The sequence below is a fragment of the Lutzomyia longipalpis genome, chromosome 2 (genome assembly GCF_024334085.1).
Source record: "Lutzomyia longipalpis isolate SR_M1_2022 chromosome 2, ASM2433408v1".
In the NCBI taxonomy this organism is placed as follows: domain Eukaryota; kingdom Metazoa; phylum Arthropoda; class Insecta; order Diptera; family Psychodidae; genus Lutzomyia; species Lutzomyia longipalpis.
The window spans coordinates 15,500,254-15,520,081 of NC_074708.1; the positions used below are offsets into that span (position 1 = coordinate 15,500,254).

The 19,828-nt window shown below is 35.7% G+C and overlaps 3 protein-coding genes across 7 annotated transcripts in view; all 3 read left to right on the forward strand.

The window, feature by feature from the left end:
* Positions 1-19,828, forward strand: part of LOC129790865 (UNC93-like protein) — a 1,060,245-nt gene that overhangs the window by 634,878 nt on the left and 405,539 nt on the right. The gene's annotated exons all lie outside the window — the stretch shown is intronic.
* LOC129790850 (cleavage and polyadenylation specificity factor 73) overlaps positions 1-19,828 on the forward strand; it is a 566,536-nt gene that overhangs the window by 141,169 nt on the left and 405,539 nt on the right. The window lies entirely within an intron of this gene.
* LOC129790877 (protein yellow) lies at positions 13,041-19,525 on the forward strand. The gene is made up of 3 exons (XM_055828699.1): positions 13,041-13,536; positions 17,292-17,663; positions 18,397-19,525. The coding sequence occupies exons 1-3, from the start codon at positions 13,308-13,310 to the stop codon at positions 19,284-19,286; spliced, it is 1,491 nt and encodes a 496-aa protein (XP_055684674.1). The 5' UTR covers positions 13,041-13,307; the 3' UTR covers positions 19,287-19,525.

The window sequence follows — 19,828 nt, forward strand, 5'->3', positions numbered from 1 at the left end:
CCGCGCACACACACCCAGAGATCGCACCCCATTTCCCATCTCGCCGCGTCACGATCATGATCGATGGACTTTCCAGAACGAGATCATCCGCAACCAACAAAAAATGCACCATTCGCGCGATATTCAGAGGCATTCACACAATTCGCACATTTCTCATGGTGATAAAGGGCTTGTCCGTCACTGTGAACCTCGCACGTATAGATAATGTGACCCAACCACGATCATCATGATGGACGATCGTGACTTTTGAGGAATCGTGATTTCTTCTTATCAACCTACCCATGGAAATGTCCGTCAGAGAATCTCAAAAGTAGAATAGATTAAAGAACTTTTGACGATCATCGATCACACCATATCTATCCTTTCAAAATTAATTGAATTATACGATACCAGGATACAACTTTGTCGCTTTTTTTTAGATCACATAACCTTTTTATGAATATAAAGTTCTTACCGAAACATTTAATAAAATAACTTCGAACGTTGAAAATTTTCTTAAAGTCCTAAGAAATATGTTAGACTTTAATGAAAAAGTAAACACAAACTTTAGAAATGGATGAGTTCATAAGAAGCGTAACGGAGGACAAAGCTGCTGTGGTCCTCCGCCGCAGGAGCGACCTGAAGACTTATATTGAAGAAGTACAAGCTTCTTCTCTTCACCAGGATGGTAAGTGAACTTTGTTGATACCACTACAGTGAGTGGAATTTTATTAATATTGGGCTTGATTCAGCGACCCAGAAACCCTTGAAATCTTTGAATTTTGTACTGAATTTCAAGATTTCAAGCGAATTTCAAGGGTTTCTTGGTCGCTGAATAAGGCCCATTTTTTGTATTTTTTTTTTCAGTAAAAAAGATCATCATCAAAAAAATGAAAAGTCACGTGCACGTGACGAAATACATCCCATGACTTAATTAATAAATTGGGAAAAATAAAAATTTCAAAAATATATCAATTTTTTTATTGGGGGGGGGGGACGGAATAATTTTTTGTTCTTTATGTTTTCTGTGATTGTTTTTATTGGGGGAATCAAAATTTGTTTTTGTAATTTTTATTAATCCCAACAAACCTTAGGTCTTTGGGATTTTGTTGTGTGCGAAAAGATATTGCGATATTTAAAGCTTGTCAAAAATTTAATATAACTCAACACAACCTCAGTTATCCCTAAATTTTTAAAAATATGAATTTTATATTAAAAGAAAAATATTAATTTTCGAGGAAGAGATCAATGAGAGCAAGCGCACGATCGCGCGACGGACACTTGATCATTATTCTATTGTGTCTGGGCAGCTTAACAAATCGTTCGTCTTTAGCATTTCCAAGGACTCTACAAATGATCACCACGATGGAGATAAGATCACCCAAGACACTCGATCGTTCAGTGTCCTCCTTTGTGACAATAAAAGTGAAATGAAGACACCCACATGTCCGTCAAATTAAATTAAGTCACACGCTGGCATCGGATCGTGTCCACTGTGGTGACAATTTCTCTATTTTCCCCGATACGATCGGACAATTTGTTGAACATGTACCAAGGATTAATATTCGTCCTGTGGCTCTTTAATTGGAGTCGTTTATTTACACGCACGAGGAATTCTTAAGATCTCTCTTTCTTTTCCTGCTTTGCATCACAAAGGATGACATGGCTGTCATGCTGGGACTTTGTCTTCAGCAGTGAGGACACTTTTCACGACTATTTTGTTCTGAGAGAGAGTTTTTTTTGTATCGCAAAGAAATGATTTTAGGATCGATGGGTTTGAGATCGCGAGGTCAATCCATGGCAGGCACTGCCCGTTGATGATTTCTTGATCATTCCGTGGGCGGAAAATATCCCTCATTGTGGCAACTGAACTATATATTTTGGGATGTTAATTGCCCTACCTGCGTGGAATTTATTGGAATCCGAATGATCATCATGGGGGCAAATCAGTGGTGAATCGGCGTGTGATCTTCCTCGAGTGATCCTCACACACGACTCGTCCAAACTGTTCGTAATCCGTATAATTAAAACCACTTCAGGTGGATGGAGATGCGGCAGCACGAGGAAAAAAAGACAAGAAGAAGAGCTCACAAGAGGCTCTCGATGGTTGATGGACAAAAATGTAATTTGAGTTGCTATTTCCAGCAAAAAGCAAACCGTCAATTTTGATCAGTGCGACGTCACAATTTCATTTTCACATGGGAAATTATATCTCACACAATATAAATTTCTTGAGATGATTAATCGATTGATGGCCATATCCATTCGCACACAATCGCCCCCATTGTACGGTGGGCATGAATAAAAATTTTATTTTGGTGGTGTACGAGTGTCGATTGACAGTGACTCCTTTTTACATAAAACTTTAGTCAACTACATAATGATAATAATTCATTTACCGTGTCGTTTAGCATTAATTCTGCGTGGCTGGAGTTCAATGGGAATCCACTTGCGATGCCGAACAAGCCATGGACATTATTATAATGTTTTGATGTCAAGCGCGACGGGCGATCGCGCTTGCAATCGCGCTACCTTCTTTGTGGCCACATCCACACAGTCATCCACAGGCCGGCGTTGCAGCACAAGAAGCCAACAACTCGCGCATCACTCATCGCGATACTTGACCACTAAAACCAATATAAGTGCCATTGAGGATACACATAAATAAGCACCACAAATTCCATCAAGCTGCTTGCACTTTTTCGCGATCACATCTTAACTTCTTTTGCACCCAAAAGGGCGCTCCGCGGGCTTTTTGCCCCCCCCCTCCCTTTCGTTTTTGGTGCGCGCGGTGTGGACATTTGAAGAAAATCACAAAATAATAAGGTGCGCGTTACAACGGGTATCGAATTATTAAAGTCAATTATATAAATTTTGGGATGCCTGTCTTACCTTTTGCACCCATCCGTTCAGGTGATGCCACTCAAAACTCCTTCATGATCGCGCACTTACACCTCACTTGATCATTTGATCGCCGCGTCCGCCAAGAGGCGATCGTCATGTTAATGCAAATTGTCCAATCGTGTGTGCAAACGACGCAAACGGAAGACAATGTCAGCTCTAGTTTGTCATTCTCCTTTGCGACTTTTCCATCACTTACCCGCATGAAAACCTGAAAAGCACTCACAGTTCTGTCCTTACGGATTGACGTTATTTTCTCAATATATCGAAATGGAAGTTGACAGGATTTAAATAACCTTACAGAGCCCTGAGGGTCTTGTTGTTCACAGATCTTATAAAAAGGGTTATTTATAGAGAACTTGTGGGAAAATGCTATGTAGCAAAATACCTGGGTAAAGTTAGTCGTACTCCTAGTATACGGCCTTAGAAAAATACATTATTAGTTTATTAAAAATATTAGATATTAAAAATATTTTAAGAATTAAAAAAAGCGCAAAATTTAGAATTTTCATTTTCCTAGGTTATTTGCTTTAGTTTTTTAAGTCAGGCTTAGGTTCCTAGGCTAGATCCATATTTTGTTAGCCAGATTATAGCTTTTTAAGCCGGGCTTAAGTTTCTTAGAGTTAGGTTAAGCTAAAGGCAGGTTCGGTCAGGTTATTCTAAATCCTAAAACTTTAAAAACTCTAACCTAAAGAAGCCTAAGCTTAAAATTGACTAAAGAAGTTAAACATGGCTGAAAAGATTTTCACTTATTGTTCTCAACTGGCCCCAGGAAAAAAGAAAATATATTTAACTTTTCATTAATGTTTTATGATTTTCTTCATAAATTTGCCGTGTATATTAGGATCTCAGGAAAACCGAAAAATTAATTAATTATAGTTGTAATTAAAAAAAAAATTTCTTACGGCAATGTATTCAGGTTGTTTTCTCTAACAAATCATCTCGGTATAAAATTAAAATTAATTAATGTCTCTCTCGCATAATTTGCAAGACTTGTTGTCCCATCAAACTTTCAAAAAAGCCTTCATAATGTCAAATATAATTTTATGTACTTTCAGCACTAATTTCTCTCGACTGACGGACCTTTTTGGGACTTGCTCACCCGACATCCGAGAGATCATTGCGACACTTTTCAGCTCATCTGCCGCGATCAATATTTTGGGTGAAACTGTCGCGTGCCTCACAGAAGCCATCCTGATGGCGTGGCCCCAACATGCTGTGAATTTTAATTAGTCACAAATCTCACAATATTCCACCATGCCGATCAATTCCATGCGACGTGGTGTAGTTAATCAGCACACAGGTGAGCTCACCATATTCCCAGAATTGGGCATTAGTGCATCGCGAGTTGTAATCTTCAATACCTCCTAATGCTCATAATAGATTCCCACATTTGTATGGGATATTTATGAATTCATAGAGCACTGTGCATCACATAATGAACGTCCTGCCACGTGAAATTCACTGTAATTTCTCGCGGGATGTGTATGGAGTGCACCCAACACTTTGGTGCCGACGAAGAGAGGCAGAACTTGAAGGGGTTGAATTGGTGGTTATTTGAATATCTCGATCACTGGTTTTCTCGACACGGTATTTGTTTTGCTGAGAAATATTGCGTGCAAACTGAAATTAATTTTTCTCGATTCCTTAAACAAACATGATATTATCTAAAATATCAAGCAGTGTGGAAGGGCGGCAAAAAAGACGCCTGGCCCCAAAATTTTGCCAAGATCGCTTGGAAGCGAGTTTTCACACAAAAAAAATCTTTTTTATGCAGAGGACCAGAAGGGCTACATGTGAGATGTTACCGAGAAGACGTCCATGGTCTCACATGGTAATTGTGGTGCAAATAACACGGGAGTTTGCATCGGAAAGGAGATGAATTTCTCACCAACGTTGTACTTGAGGAGCACAATAAAGGTGCAAAATAGTAACACATTTGCATAAGCGTGCAAAAGAGGGCAAGGAGATGTGCGCAAAAAGGGGCCCCTCGTTGTGTTTTCCATAATTTTTGTGAACGGCTTCTGATTATATGGTTAAAAGCAAAGTCTCTCGCTTCGGTTTCACTTTTACCCGAGGTTTTGCATTGTATGTAGTAGGTAACGTCTTATGCTGCGGATGGTGCGATCTTTCTTTTCACGGGGCTTTAAGGCAATGCCAAAGAGTGTGTGGTTTGTGTCGTTAGGCATAATGATATTTCTCCCCGAGTCAGCGGATACTTGAATAATTTTTAATTATTGACAGCATGTTGGAGGGCCCAAAAGGATCGCATATGCATCATCAAAACAAACGTTGTGTCCAATTAGTGCAAACAAGAGTCCAATCATGAGAATTTATACCTCTTTTCCGCCAATTATGTGATTCTTCACAATATTGCCCTCTTTGGGTAACGCTTAAAAAATTAATGTGAGATTCTCGGAATAATTTGTGATCACTGAGAGTGCGAGAAATGGCGCGCAGAGGTGATGGGCTCCTCCATGCCAATCCTCCCGACCGAACATTTTATGCAAAAATCCATCCCAAATGAGATCACATTTTGGACGCGAAGTAAACCTCCATGGAGCCAGCTAACTTCCAATTTGAGCTCTACCTTTTTTGCATCCTCGCCAGCATACACACACTGGTGGCTTCTCCTAAAGTGTCTTTTATATAGTATACCATAATTATTATTCTTTATTATTTTACTTCCTTATTTGCACCAATAAAATAATTAAACATCTCAAACCTGCTCACGGACCAGATACAAAATGTAGAAGCACGCCGTTTTATCAGGCCTTAATTGCAACCACGCCGGCACTCTTTTATCCGAAAAAAAAATACCCGAAACCAATTCCAATGTGAAAAAAATCTCATGTTGAAAAAAACAGCATTCTATATAATACTAAAATGTTGCCACATTGTTGCAGAATCATAAAACGCATGACCTATAATTCTATCACAACCAAACTGCCCATCAGAAACATCTTTAGCACATGAAAGTCAGAGACAAAATGCTTTTAATTTCCATTTGATCCAATTGCAGAGCTTTTTTTTCACATGTACTTTTTTGTTGGCTCCTTGCACTCATTATTAATATCATCAGTTTTTGGAATGGAGTCTCGTGAATCGATGATACACCTGCCCTGGCCAGATGATTTTCTTTCAGTCTTTCTCTTGGCTTTCATTCGTGTGCTGGAAATTTTCGGGGGAAGGCCACTTGTGGGCTACCATCCCGAATTGACGTACTCCACACACTGATACCTTTATTTCCTTCATTAGCCAGCAGAGAAATAGAGCATTTTTCATCCATTTCTTTTGGCACGGTCTCCTAAAGAAATCAACGCAGGGGTAGGGTGTTTGAAAATTTTTATGAATTGAATCCGTTGTTGTAGATTGAATTGAATACGAAACGAATTCATTCATATCTTCTGTGTATTTATAAACTTAAAAGTTTTAAAATCTTATGTTTTTCAATTTTTAGCTTTTATTCTTTTTAAAATTTATTTATATTTCTAATATAAAATGAGTTTATTCTTTTTTGTATGAGAATAAACTTTGCATTTGAGAAAATAATCAAATACGCGTATCTTTTGAAAAAAAATCAGGCAAAGATTTGTTAAAAATGAGTTATGAAGTTAAAAATCATTAACGAAACATTAGCTCGAATGTTTCATATTTTAAAAAGGCAAAGAAACACAATGGTGACATTTCTGTTTATCCCTTTCATGTCCATTGAGTCATGCGCTGACCTAAACATGAAACATTCTACTTTCCCAGATTTAAATTAATTTAATTATTTTTCTATGTTTTTAAGTACATTAAAGCATAGAAGAAATAAAAGAATACATTTTAATTAAGATCCATTTAGAGTATCCAGCTGACTGAGCCACTAGCCGCCGAAATTTCCGGCCGCTTATAGAATAGATATTGTAATACAAAGACTGAATGTTTCAATGTTTTTATGTTTTACGTAGTGGCGAAAGAGTTAAGGACCTAATATGTATAAATAACAGAAAAATTTAATACTAGAAGGTTAAATTTTTAATTTTTCAACTAACCGCCAGCCTTGAATTCAGTCTTTATTGTCCACATGAAACATTGAAACATTCGATCTTTGTTTCAGGATATTTATCTTGTAAATGCTCTCAGAGGCATTTCCCAGAGCACTTTTTGGACCCTTATATACAAATTTAATGTATTTTCAGACTAAAAAAAAATTAATTAATTAACATTTTGAAAAAAAATCACGACCCAAATAAACGAGAAAGGGTTAAAAATGAAAACAATTCCTGCTTAAGCTATGGGCGAGCTGTTCTTCTCATCAACCAACCTATTCGAATTCAAACCGCACCCCGATATCCGATACATTTCGTTGCCACCACCTCAGAGCACCTTAGACACGAGAATGAATTTAGAGGGACGATCGACGATTTTTTACCGTAAACATTTCACTTCTTTTCCTGTGCCCCAAATCCATCAGGTTGCGTCTGAAATTGATATTTGAGTTTGTGATTTCGCTTAATGACACCCTATCGCATTCACCACAATGAATTTGTTTCGCAAACGGACATCGTTGGGGCACAAAAAATTCCCCGTAGCGGCTTCTTCAGCAGAAAGAGAGAAATTTCTATTATTACACCTGAGGGACTTCTTGATCCCAAAATGTGGATCGCGGATAGAAAAAAAAGACGATCCGGGGAGGAAGTCCTGAGAAATGAAGACTAATTTATCAATTTAATTGCGAACGTAGCATTTAATATAGTGCATTCACACTCTATAATTTGGGTGAGTGATCCTCGGAATGATTGCTGCTAAGATCACTTTCCCACAGATTCATTAAGAAATTTCGGATAGAGAGTTTGTAGATTTGCGGAGAGAGGGATGAAGAATTGTGATTGAGATCGTACTTCCCACCCTCTATGCAGGAGATCAATGATCGCGACTGCGCGATCAGTAAAAGCGAGATCACGATCATTTAATTTTCAACTGAACAAGGGCATTGAAATCTATTTTCGACCCAAAATTGTACTTTCCCAGTGATATATGACTATTTAATTGATTTATTTTTGCCAATTTATGCGTCCATCAGTGACTTTTGTTGCCGCTAAACCGCCAATTTTATTTTCACATGCCAACCAGAAATTCCCTCTTCACATGTGAATGGTGAACCTTTTTTGCTTCTTTTTATCTCCACTTCTTTCATCTCCATTCATGCCGAGTTGTGTGCACAGAGGAGCTCACACAGCTTCCCCAGAGCAAGTCTCTCGCAGTGATCGTGGAATGATCGTCACTGAAAAAGAAAAAAAAGAAGCCAAAAAAGAAAAAGAAACTCAAAGCAATGACACATGATCTTCGAGTTCCATCGAATATGGTGTCCTCTAGGAGGCAGGAGTGGAAGTTAATTTTCGCCCAAAGGTAGGAAAAAAAATTTTATGATTACTTTTTTTTGAGCAGCGATCGCATTGCAATATTGCAATTCTCCGGTGTTTGGACTTCTTTTACGCGCGCAGTGCGTCTTACCTAATGAGATCGGACGTGAAGTCATAGAAGGTACTAAGAGTTTCAAATGCGTGATGTAATGTGCACAAGAAGTGAGATTACTGTGAGATTGACCCAGTCTCACGTGCTCTAATTAAACCATAAAACTCTCCGACCGATCAATAAGTAAGATTGCTCAACAATTGACCACGAAATACGCCACTAGGCGGCTTTTGTCTCAATTCTTCATGGGAAATCCCATTCCTAAAAATTATTCATGAATAATTTTTTGTTGTTTTCTCTTCAAATAAATCAATGTACATTATTGTTTTGTAAAAACATAACGACGCATATGGACGCATTATCTTGGAAGAATGGATCGCGAAAAGTACTTCAATGTCAAAGTTAATGATAATCAAAATGGTAAATTTTCACGGCAGCACATGCCATTCATATTTGATTGATTCAATCAATAGACGTCTAAAATGCAGTTGATCGTACAAAAAGTCCGGGTATCGCGACAGCGTTATGCTCCAGAAGCTCGGTGATCACTAAAGCCACGATCGCCCAATCAATCTCCGGTGTGTTAGGCATGAACAATGGGGCGGGTTGAGGTGCGACAGGCGGCAAAAAAACGATCGCAAATTGACTAAATTGACACGGCATTTGGCAAATAACTTCATCGCGAATTATGCTTATTCTGCAGATAATTACATAACAAGACGGGCACATTGGGAGGTATTTAGCTTCTCTCGAGTTTGTGAATGAATTCTGCCTGAGATGATCTGCAATAGATATAAGAATCATTCCAAACCAAGCAATTCAATTCAATTCGAAAATTATAATTTTAAAGCTCTTGACTTTCTTTAACTGTTAAAGACTTGGCATTTATTTTTATTCAATTTCATAATCTCTCTTTTATTTTTTTGAGACACTTTTATTGCACAACAATTTGTTTTCAATCCATTTAGACTGACAAAGTATGATGAATTTTCTGTCTTGTTATGCCCTACTATAGTTAATTGATATGTCTCTCTCACAGACATATCTGGCAATTTATTTAATCATTTTAGTGCCTTGTAAAACATGAAACACATTTGCAGATATTTATTAGATAGGAAATAAATGACAACAAAAATTGAAGAAAATTACTGATTTTTAATTTAAAAAAAATTAAAAAGTCGAGACATCGATAGAGTTGAAAAATTTACAATCGATATTCTAAGGTCCATAACGGCTAAGTTATGAAAATGTCCTGAGTTGGTTTTTTTGGTTTTTCATAAAATTCTATATTTCAGTAGAATAAACATAAAAAAATAATGAAATATTAAGTAAAATGATGTAATTTGCTGAAATAAAATAGAAATAAAAATATTTAGATTTCTGAACTTGTTAATTAAAAAACGATTAACGACTTAACGTAAGTAAGGTTTTAATCAATTTAGACAGATTTCTAATTTTAAGATAATTTCATTTCTCCTAGAAATTTTATAAAAATCAATTAAGGAATCGAATTTTAGCAAGAATTTCATTTTAAAAGAATTTTTGAGTTATTTTTTATTAACAAAATATTTTCTTGTTTGTGTTTTCAAAATTTCGAAAAAAAAACTTTCGAGTTTTTCATAACCCAGTTTCGAAAATTTTAAAAAGAAATTATTTTACAATTTTTTTCTTGTTAAGTCTGAGCTTAAATTCATAATGAATACCTTCGTAATTAACACTCAATATATTAACAAAAAATAAACAGTTTATTAAACAAATTATTTAATCAAACACGTACCTGTATATAATTATTTACCAAATACTTTCTGCTCCACTTACTCCATAAGCGGTATACCTTCGTGTTTTAAGAATTAATTTTATTCACAAAACCTTTAAACGATTTAGCGCTGAAAACCTAGTAAAATATAATGTAACACAATGTAACTTGAAAAAAAAATGAAACCTAAAACTATCATGCAAAGTTCTAACTGGATACTGCCTTCCGCTGACAGGGCTATTAAATTCCATGAATGAATTTGTTGCCTTTAATGAGTATAAATGTGCTTCCCTTTCAGCCTCTTCGTGCATAAATTTGTGGCAAAATGAAGAAATTCTAACTTATATTCCTCGGTCTTTAATTTTAGAGTAATTCACACCTCTGGGTGGAGAGCTGTTTTCATTATAAGGAAATATTTGTTCTCTTTAGGGCGTGAATAGATTTTCCACGACATAACTTATTCAGTATTCTGAAAACTTGTAGGAATTACGGTCGGAAGCAGTTTTATGAATAAACTAATCAGTCGGTAATTGAAAATAAAAAAGTTTTTTAAATTCATTTTTTTTTGTAAAAATTAGGAATGAGATCCTTTAAATGTTCCTTTAAAAATTAAAATCTAGCTACCTACTATTATTCTTTACGAGGTAAATTGTCGCTTCGCTCCAATTTACCTCGCCCCGCTTCGCGGGGATTTGTTGCGCTTCGCGCAAATTAAAAGAGAAGAGATTTGTGACGAATTGAAATAGATTTAATGGAAGATTTATTCGTTGGTAAAAATCGCCTGGTATTAGTAGTCTCTGTACCAAATTTCATCACGATCGGACCAACGGTGTAGATTTGTATAGCTGTACAGGAACGAAATCCTTTCTTTATTATATAGATGGGCCATGCAAAACCTCCAACAGATATTGCAAAGAGAAAAAGTGAATTTCACACAACATTTATGGCGCCAAATTCAAAAAGTAGTCAAAAAAGCATGAATTTTATATGAGGGCTATATGAAGGGGGGCTCTGGGGGGAAAATTAATATCGTTGGTAAAAACCGCCTGGTATCAGTAGTCTCTGTACCAAATTTCATCACGATCGGACCAACGGTGTAGATTTGTATAGCTGTACAGGAACGAAATCCTTTCTTTATTATATAGATAAATAAAAGGAAAATTTTCTACAGATATCTTTTCAAAAAAAAAAACCTAAATCTAAAAGAATTAATTAAACAACTCTGATTGGTTCTAGAAGTCACATCATTTTAAAATTAAACCACCGACTCAACACTTCTTATTCACAAAAAATGCTTATTCATATTTTCCTACAACAAGAAAAAGAAACAAAAATGAATCGCAATATTTCACGTCTCAATAAATAATTACGTTTATTTTTTAATTGAAAAACTCAGAGCTAAAAAAAAAAAGATTGATGGCTAATTTCCGAATTTTTTTTGTGGTTTATCCCATGCGTGACACGTAATTTGTAAGAAATTTCCCCCAATAAACCACATAGAAGCATTCTTTGGAAGCATTCGTAGGTGACAAAAAAAAACGATCCAATTGCGTCTAAAGTAAAAGCAATTATCAAGGCATTGAATGCTATAACAGAGCACTAACAACATTATATTTATTGTTGAATAATTATCCATGAAAGGCAAGGAAAAATGCACTGGCAGGAATGCGATCATCTGCTGTGAACTCTAAAATGAAGAAAAATGATGTACAAATTAGCAGGAAAAAGCGCTGAAAAAGCGCATAGAGTGGACAGGAAGACCAAAAGAGGTCAATAAAATTTCACCCGGCAGCACATTTGATCTGATTTAAATAATTCATGCTCCAAGAAAGGCTAAACCTTGGATGAAACTGCGTGAATACGCATACGGATTTTGCTAATCACACACCAACATCACAACTTTACAATTTTCCATACTCCAAAGTTTATGATGGTCAAAAGCAAAAGGAATTTGCATTATGCTCAATATCATGCCTAGATTTTTTTTATTCTTTGAAACTTTATTTCTCTAATTAATATAAAAGGGAATAAAGGGTAACCGACTTTGCTACTCGCGTTGTGCTATTTTTCATTTTAAGATTTATTGCTCTTTGATCAAGTTTTTTTTTGAAAAGGTAAATAATATTTTTTACGTTACACAATTTTTCAAGAATTCTCTATATATCAAATAAAATTTATTTGTTTTTTGCCAAAAAATACAAAAGTTAACGTCACTATTGTATTTTTTCATCTTTTAATTAATAAAGAAGACCACGGTGCTGCATATTTATTTCAGTCCCAATCAGAAAGAAGAATAATTTTCATTTAAAATAAATTTTATATTTTACTGTGTTGTTCCAAATTATCTCGCATTCAAACTCATAGGAAAATGGAAATTTCTCAAAATCAACCTAAACTATTACAGAACAACCCTAAAAAATTAATAAAAATTAAAAAAAAATCGATTGATTACTAAACAACTCCACCCAATATTGTCAGACAATGAGTTTATAGCTATAAAAGACCCATTCATTGCACGTCAAAAATAATTTGCCACCGCAATGTCCTTTTCCCTATCGCACCGATTAATCTCAAATTGCTCAACACTCCCAATTTTTCCATTGAATGAGGTTAATCGCGAATGTAACGCATGATTAGCAGTAGAATGGAAGTTATTTGAAAAAGTTACCATTTAAATGTTCACCTCCTTAAGGTCACACATAGCGATGCACTCGGGTGCTCTTGAACCTCATGCTCATCGCCATGTGAAGCTTCCCCATAGGTGCTTTGGTTCTTATTCTAATCGATGTGGCATCTAACACGGTTACGAAATTCGTGCAAATTCCCGGGCATTTTTCTTTTATTGCCTGGAGGCGCCTTTCTTTTGACCGAATTTGCTTGTTTTTCCAGGTGATCGATTGCTGAGTGGATTTTTTTTTCAATCGCGTAGGGGGGTTTGTGGCGCAAATTCTTGCCAGCCGGAGACTTTGGTGGCAATCAATCGACAGCCTGGCATGGTGGTGAGGCTCACAAAATTCATACACGGGTGGGGGTTTAAATATAACACCGTGCAAAGCGCTTTTGTGGCATCAGTTGGTTCGTGAAGCTCGTACAACATTGCGCGATTGCAAGCCCGGAGGAAGTGCTGTGACAATTAATTCAGTGAGGACTCCAAGGATTCCTCCCAGTGCTTAAAGGATTATTAATTGTTTTTTCCGTAGTCAACTTTACAATGAGGTGCATTGCATTAGCTGTGATTTTTGTGATTTGCCACAGTGTGGAGGGTGTATCGAAGCTCCAGGAAGTTTTTAGCTGGAAAGAATTGGATTTTGTCTTCCCCAATGAGCAACTGAAGCAGAGGGCTCTCGCTAGGGGTGACTACATCCCCAGGAATGGCCTACCCGTGGGCATTGAGCATTGGGGCAATAAACTCTTCGTCTCAGTGCCACGATGGAAGGACGGTGAGTTCTACTCTTGCTCAGCAAAATTCCTTCAGTTGCATGGATTTTGTTAAATATGACACTAATTGCACAATTTGAGTCTCAACTTACAGCTGTTTATGCACTTTTTAGCTGTGATTTTGCCCTCGTGAGTTTGTGCTTTGACAAATTGAATAAATTTTCACATTTGACGTGTTGCGAAAGTATAATAAAATAATTCCCACCCACGAGGACATAAACAAGTTGAAAGTGCTCTTTCTATGTACATCAGGCTGGGCTAAATAGGAAAATTAATGTTGTAGAGTAGAAAACGTGAGCAGTGCATTTTGATTTATTGTTTTTGGCATTTAGGGAAAAGAAAAATTCTAGGAAACTTTTTACTTAATCGTCTTTTTATGTGTCCGGTGACACGTATGAGGGAAAAAATGCATTAATTAAGACAAGTTAATTAATTAAGATGAAATAAAAATATTTTGGCGGAAAAATACGGGAAAATACTCTTTGTGTTTAAAAAGACATTTTCCGTGTTTTCCATTTTAATATAACGGATTCAACAGTTATCAACTAAAAAATATATATAACGTTTAAAATTAACAGCTTAATAAAAAAGCTATAAAGAAGATTATATGAGTAAGATTTTTTTTTAATTAAGAAAGAAAACAAAAATAGAACATAAAGAAAACAAACAACTGTTCAGAAACGTTTAAAAAAATTGACAAAAAAGTAAGGAATTTTACCTTCGGTGCCAATCAAATGTAAATAAAATGTAGTTCACGGATTTTCCTCTAAAATTAATTTATTGGTCATGCAGATTTTGATCACATTAATGTCGCTTTGTTTTGATATTTTTTTCTTCATTCCAAAATTTAAGATTAATGACTCATTACAAGTTGGTTCATTTCTAAAATTTGAACATTAAATTAAAACCGATTATTTTGGAGATTGTCCTTCGTGAAGGGAATTATTTTTCACAGCAGCTTTCATTTTCTTTCTTAGAGAACTGAAAACTTTAGAAAATATTAAAAATTTCGAAAGATTTTTAATCATTGAAATAAAGCTTATACCCAGGAAATTTTAGGAATTTTATTAAGTAATTAATTTTAGAGAAAACAGTTTTATAGTGTTTTACGATTTTTTTAAGAGTTTAGAACATTATTATAAATTAAAAGCTTTTCTAAAGAGTTCACGAATAATTTAATTCATTCTCTATCATGTCTAATGTGCAAGATATACAATTTCCCATTGAATTATGCAACTAATTAATTGAAAGAAAAATGTACCTGAACAGTATAAAATCTTTCCGTTAATTTTGTTTACTTTTAAAACTTAATTCTCCATCTAATTGCCTAATTTCTCCTATGAAAAAAAAATTAATTGACATCCAAGTATCAATTTTCTTCAATCAACTTCCCCTGAGGCTTCCTAAAAAGCCTTTCCTCACCACAACTATGTCTTTGGGCAACTTAAGTAGTTCTTTTCCCATGTAATTTGAATCAATTACAATTTGTTGTATAATTTCCAACAATTAAATGCTTAATTTAGAGCCACCAGAGAGTGATTAAATTACTCTTTATGAGGTGTTGCATTTAAAATGTCTCACAATTTGATTTCCTTCGAAGTTTTTACCTCAATTTCCTCAACTTTGGTGGTCTATTAAAATTTCAAAATAATAAATCACCTTTTGTACCTCATAAATTGTTCTCTTTTACGTATAAATTAGTGGGAGTGATTTTGAACTAAATACCGTGTTTGTAATTAAATTGTGATCTCACTTTCACTATCAATTTTCGAGACTTGACCTCAAATAATCGAGATTGGCACCAAATATAATGGTTTTTGTTGGAACCTGTGCGCATGTGAGATGTAATCTTTTACATTTAGAAGAGAGTCGCTATATATTCCAAATAATTCACCTTGCTCACATCAAATTGCATAATGGTTGTAAATATTTTTCTATACACCTTTTTTTTTCTTCACGTCTCAATTACTTTATTGTTCAGCACGATGTACATTAAAGCATGTGCACGTCTAGACTATACACTGTTTTGCTTCACCTGGTGTGTGGGACCTTTCTCGAAAACTTGACCGTGATTTTGAGATTATTCACCCGATTTGCCATTTAACTGCCAAAACTTCACCCTTTTCAGTGCACCAATTAATTCAAGCGTGCCGAAAGGAATAAAATTGAAGCCCATATCGGGCCATCTGGGCGGGAAAAACAAACGTGCGAAAACATTGGACCCACATCTTTGGTGGTTTAGCCCCTTGGGCGAAAATCAATTAAAAACATATAATGCGACTTTACACTATATTGCTCTACATTTTATTCAACTTTACATTTCAGAGTGTTTTGCAATTTATGAGAAGGCACTTTGGCAAAAAGTCGGGCTGGTTTTAATTTGAATAGCGTTTGAGTGGTGTGTCACACATCAAAAGTAGTGTGTATATGAACACATAAAAACAGAAAGTGATCGATGAAAGCAAAAAGTTGTGTACTTGGAGAATATTTTAGTGTTTACTTTATGGACACTGTTAGAGTTTGAGATTTTTTTTTATTTTAATTATAAAGTAGTAGCGTCTAACCAGGCGACACCATCTCAATGTTTTTTTTTTACAAAAAGGTCCTTAAATTGTAAAACTTTTAAAAATATATCTGTTTTAGAAAATTAAATTGGCACAAAATAGCTGCAAAGCCAATACTAAGCCATAGACTAATCTCTTGGACCACGATTTAGCTGTGATTCTTTCTTCAAAGTCGTCAGATCGGGCTCAAACTTAGGATGAGCACGAATTAGGCCCCTACTTTTTTTTTACAGAATAGATCGTATTCTGCGACCAAGAAATCTTTCAAATCGATGAAACAGTACAAATTTTATAGATTTCAAAGATTTCATTAGTCATTGAATAGGACCCAATTTCGTCAATTTCATGTGCCCGTTCAAAAGACAAGCATTTAAAAAAAACTCTTTTCAATTTATTTAAAAAGAGAATTAACAAGGTATCAAAAAAATTTATTTATAAAAAAATTAAAAGATAAAGAATTATATAAGTTTTGGGATATTATTTTGCAAAAAAAATTACTTTGAAAGCCAAACTTATTTCTTTTTCTAGAGATAATAGATTTTTTTTTTTCAAATCGGTTAAACGATCCGATTTTGACAAATTGCCCAGATTAGAGGATAAAGATCTGTTCCATTACTAAAATATTGTTTAAGAAAAAATTTAAAGTCATTTTTTAAAATTATTTTAAACTTATTAATTAAATTATAAATAATTTAATTAGTATAATAAAGTTTTAGTATTTTCGAAATGGGTTTGAAGAGATTATGAGCTACATTTTATTTTAATCAGACACTGAGAATATATATCGACGCTCCCGAAGATTATGAACCATACTCCTGATGTGTTAAAAAAATACGAATATGGTTCATAATCTTCTAGAATTTTAGAAGGTGTATTAAGAAAATTTTTGTAGTTATTCTAATCTATTTACATTTGCTTAAAATCCAATAAAGCGTTAATTAATTAAGTATCTAATTAATAATTCAATTAATTGGTAAATTATTCAATTAAATAATAAAATGTGATATTATTTTTCAAATGAACTAGAAAATGTGAATCAATGAGATCAATGATTTAAATCCGCTTTTTGCGAAAACACCTTTCTATTTCTATTAGTGCAGTTTTAATTTATTACCTCACGTCCATGTCTAGTCACTGAAATTGATACAAATGAATTCTCTGCGGCAAACTCAATTTGTCATATTTCTCTTTAGGAATTCCCGCCACATTGACGTACATTGATCTCGACAAGACACCATCAGGTTCCCCAGCCCTCATCCCCTACCCCGATTGGAAGTCCAATGCACCTGAGGATTGTCCCAATGGTCTCAATACTGTGTACCGTATCAAGGCTGATGTCTGCGGTAGGCTTTGGGTCCTGGATACGGGAACTCTGGGAATTGGTAACACCACGAGGAATCCCTGCCCATATGCTCTCAATGTCTTCGATTTGGGCACAAACCGACGCATCAGGCGCTACGTTCTCCGACCTGAGGACACCAATATGAACACCTTCATTGCCAACATTGCCATTGATATTGGACCCACCTGCGAGGATACCTATGCCTATATGTCCGACGAATTGGGTAAGTCAAATTTGGAACAAAATGAATCACAATGAAGTTTTTTTTATTTTCGTGAATTCACCCACAATCACTTCTAACGTGCATCGTTGTGTTGCAATATGTTCGATTTTATTTGAAAATTATTTGAAAATAAGAAGGGCAGGAACGCAATTAGTCGGTAAATATTGTAACAGCGTGGTGCGTAAGAGAGCTAATGTGCCAACGCAAAAGAAATCAAGCGTTGCCCGCGAGAGTGGTTGAAAGATATTAAATTCAGGTAATTCCAGCTGTATTATTGCGAAATTATTGTAATTAACACGTTCGATCATTGTAGATTTTTTTATTTTAATACAGAAATATCAAACATAATGTTTTTTGTGACATAGGAATTTAGTTTTGTGCATTAACATTAATTTGCATTTATTCTGATATCTCTGATTTTGCATTTAGACATGTTGTTTGAGATACAAAAAGAAAAATTCTGACCTAAATATTTTTGCGCTATGTTTTAATTTTTATTTTTCAAAAAAAAATCGCAAAGGAAACAACTTTGAGAGAGCTTTTGCATCTTGGCAGCGCAGTTAGTGGCTCAAAAGCGAAATTTAGCGAGTTGAGCCATAAACCCAACATTTTTAATTGAACATCGTAAATCTCTATTTTAATTACTCAACTCATAAATCCAACATAAATCATAATTTAAAAAGAGGAGGAAGTGCTAACATAAATATGATTTTTCCCTTTATTACTCACCCAGGCTATGGTCTTGTTGTCTATTCGTGGGAGAAGAATAAGTCATGGCGCTTTGAGCACAGCTACTTCTTCCCTGATCCTCTCCGTGGGGACTTCAATATTGGTGGGCTGAACTTCCAGTGGGGTGAGGAAGGAATCTTCGGATTGGCTCTGTCCCCATTCAATCCTGACGGCTTCAGGACATTGTTCTTCAGCCCTCTGGCTAGCCATCGTGAGTTTGCGGTTTCCACGAAAATCCTTCGGGATGAAACTCGCGTTGAGGACTCCTATCATGATTTCACCTTCCTGGAGGAACGTGCCCCACTTGGACACACCACGTCACGTGTGATGAGCAATGATGGCCTTATGTTGTTCAATTTAATCGATCAGAATGCCGTAGGATGCTGGCATGCTTCCCTGCCCTACACCCCTCGTTACCACGACGTCGTGGACCGCGATGATGAGGCTCTCAGTTTCCCTGCTGATGTGAAAATTGACTTTAACAATGATGTCTGGGTGATTTCTGACCGCATGCCAAACTTCCTGCTCGCCGAACTTGACTACAAAGACACCAACTTCCGCATCTTCTACGCCCCACTGCATCGACTCATTGCTGGTACAATCTGTGACGTTCAGGGGCGTCCAATCCACGGACGATTCAACCATCTCGATGAGATTTCCAGCACCCACATTATCTCTCAGCCTGAACCTGTGAGGCTTCCACAGAGTACCTACTCCCCCAAAGCTTTCTTGTACAACGAGCACAATGGCATTAACGTGCAGTCCAGCCCTCCAGCTCAGTACCACCACTTCCAGAGCACTCCCTACGGGTACCATGAGCATGGATCCCATGGATCTCACGGATACAAACAATCCCATGGCATTGGGCAACTGTGGACACGTCCATACTGGTGATCTTCCCACGGAGGTTCCTTATAATTTATTCAACAATGTTTTCTTTGTCCTTTAGAAAATTTTTTCTTCGGAACCAACTCAGAAAAAAATCCTCCGAAGAATTTTTTGGGTCTTTTCGAACTGTTTTTTTTTAAGTATATTTTCAGCATTTAAATATAGTAAAGAGATTTTGTTTAAATATCGTGCAAAAAATCGAGACAAAGATGTTGAAATAAAGATTTTTTTCTACAAAAAAAAAAGATTTTTGCTGTGAAAAAAATTTTAATTAAAAATGTTTGAATTTTTTTATTGTTATTTTGTCGATGAGAAGATTAAGGAAAATTATTGAAGTTTTTTAGCTGTGTTTCTTTCAGACACAGCTTTTGTGTACCGAGCAAAATCGAAAGTCGTCAGATCGGGTTCAAACTTGGGATGAGCACGAATTAGGGTCCCCACATTCCAAAAAACGTATGCGCCAAAAATTTTTTTTTCCGGCCGTCCGGCCGTCCGTCCGGCCGTCCGTCCGCCGTGGTTCAACCCTAAATTGCAAGAGAACGGTAATA

What these genes read in the sequence shown, in the direction of transcription:
- LOC129790877 (XM_055828699.1), top strand. Translation starts at nt 13,308, where the DNA reads ATGAGGTGCATTGCATTAGCTGTGATTTTTGTGATTTGCCACAGTGTG. An exon ending in AGTGCCACGATGGAAGGACG is followed by an intron (nt 13,537 to 17,291) that starts GTGAGTTCTACT and finishes ATTTCTCTTTAG; the next exon opens with GAATTCCCGCCACATTGACG. An exon ending in CTATATGTCCGACGAATTGG is followed by an intron (nt 17,664 to 18,396) that starts GTAAGTCAAATT and finishes TTACTCACCCAG; the next exon opens with GCTATGGTCTTGTTGTCTAT.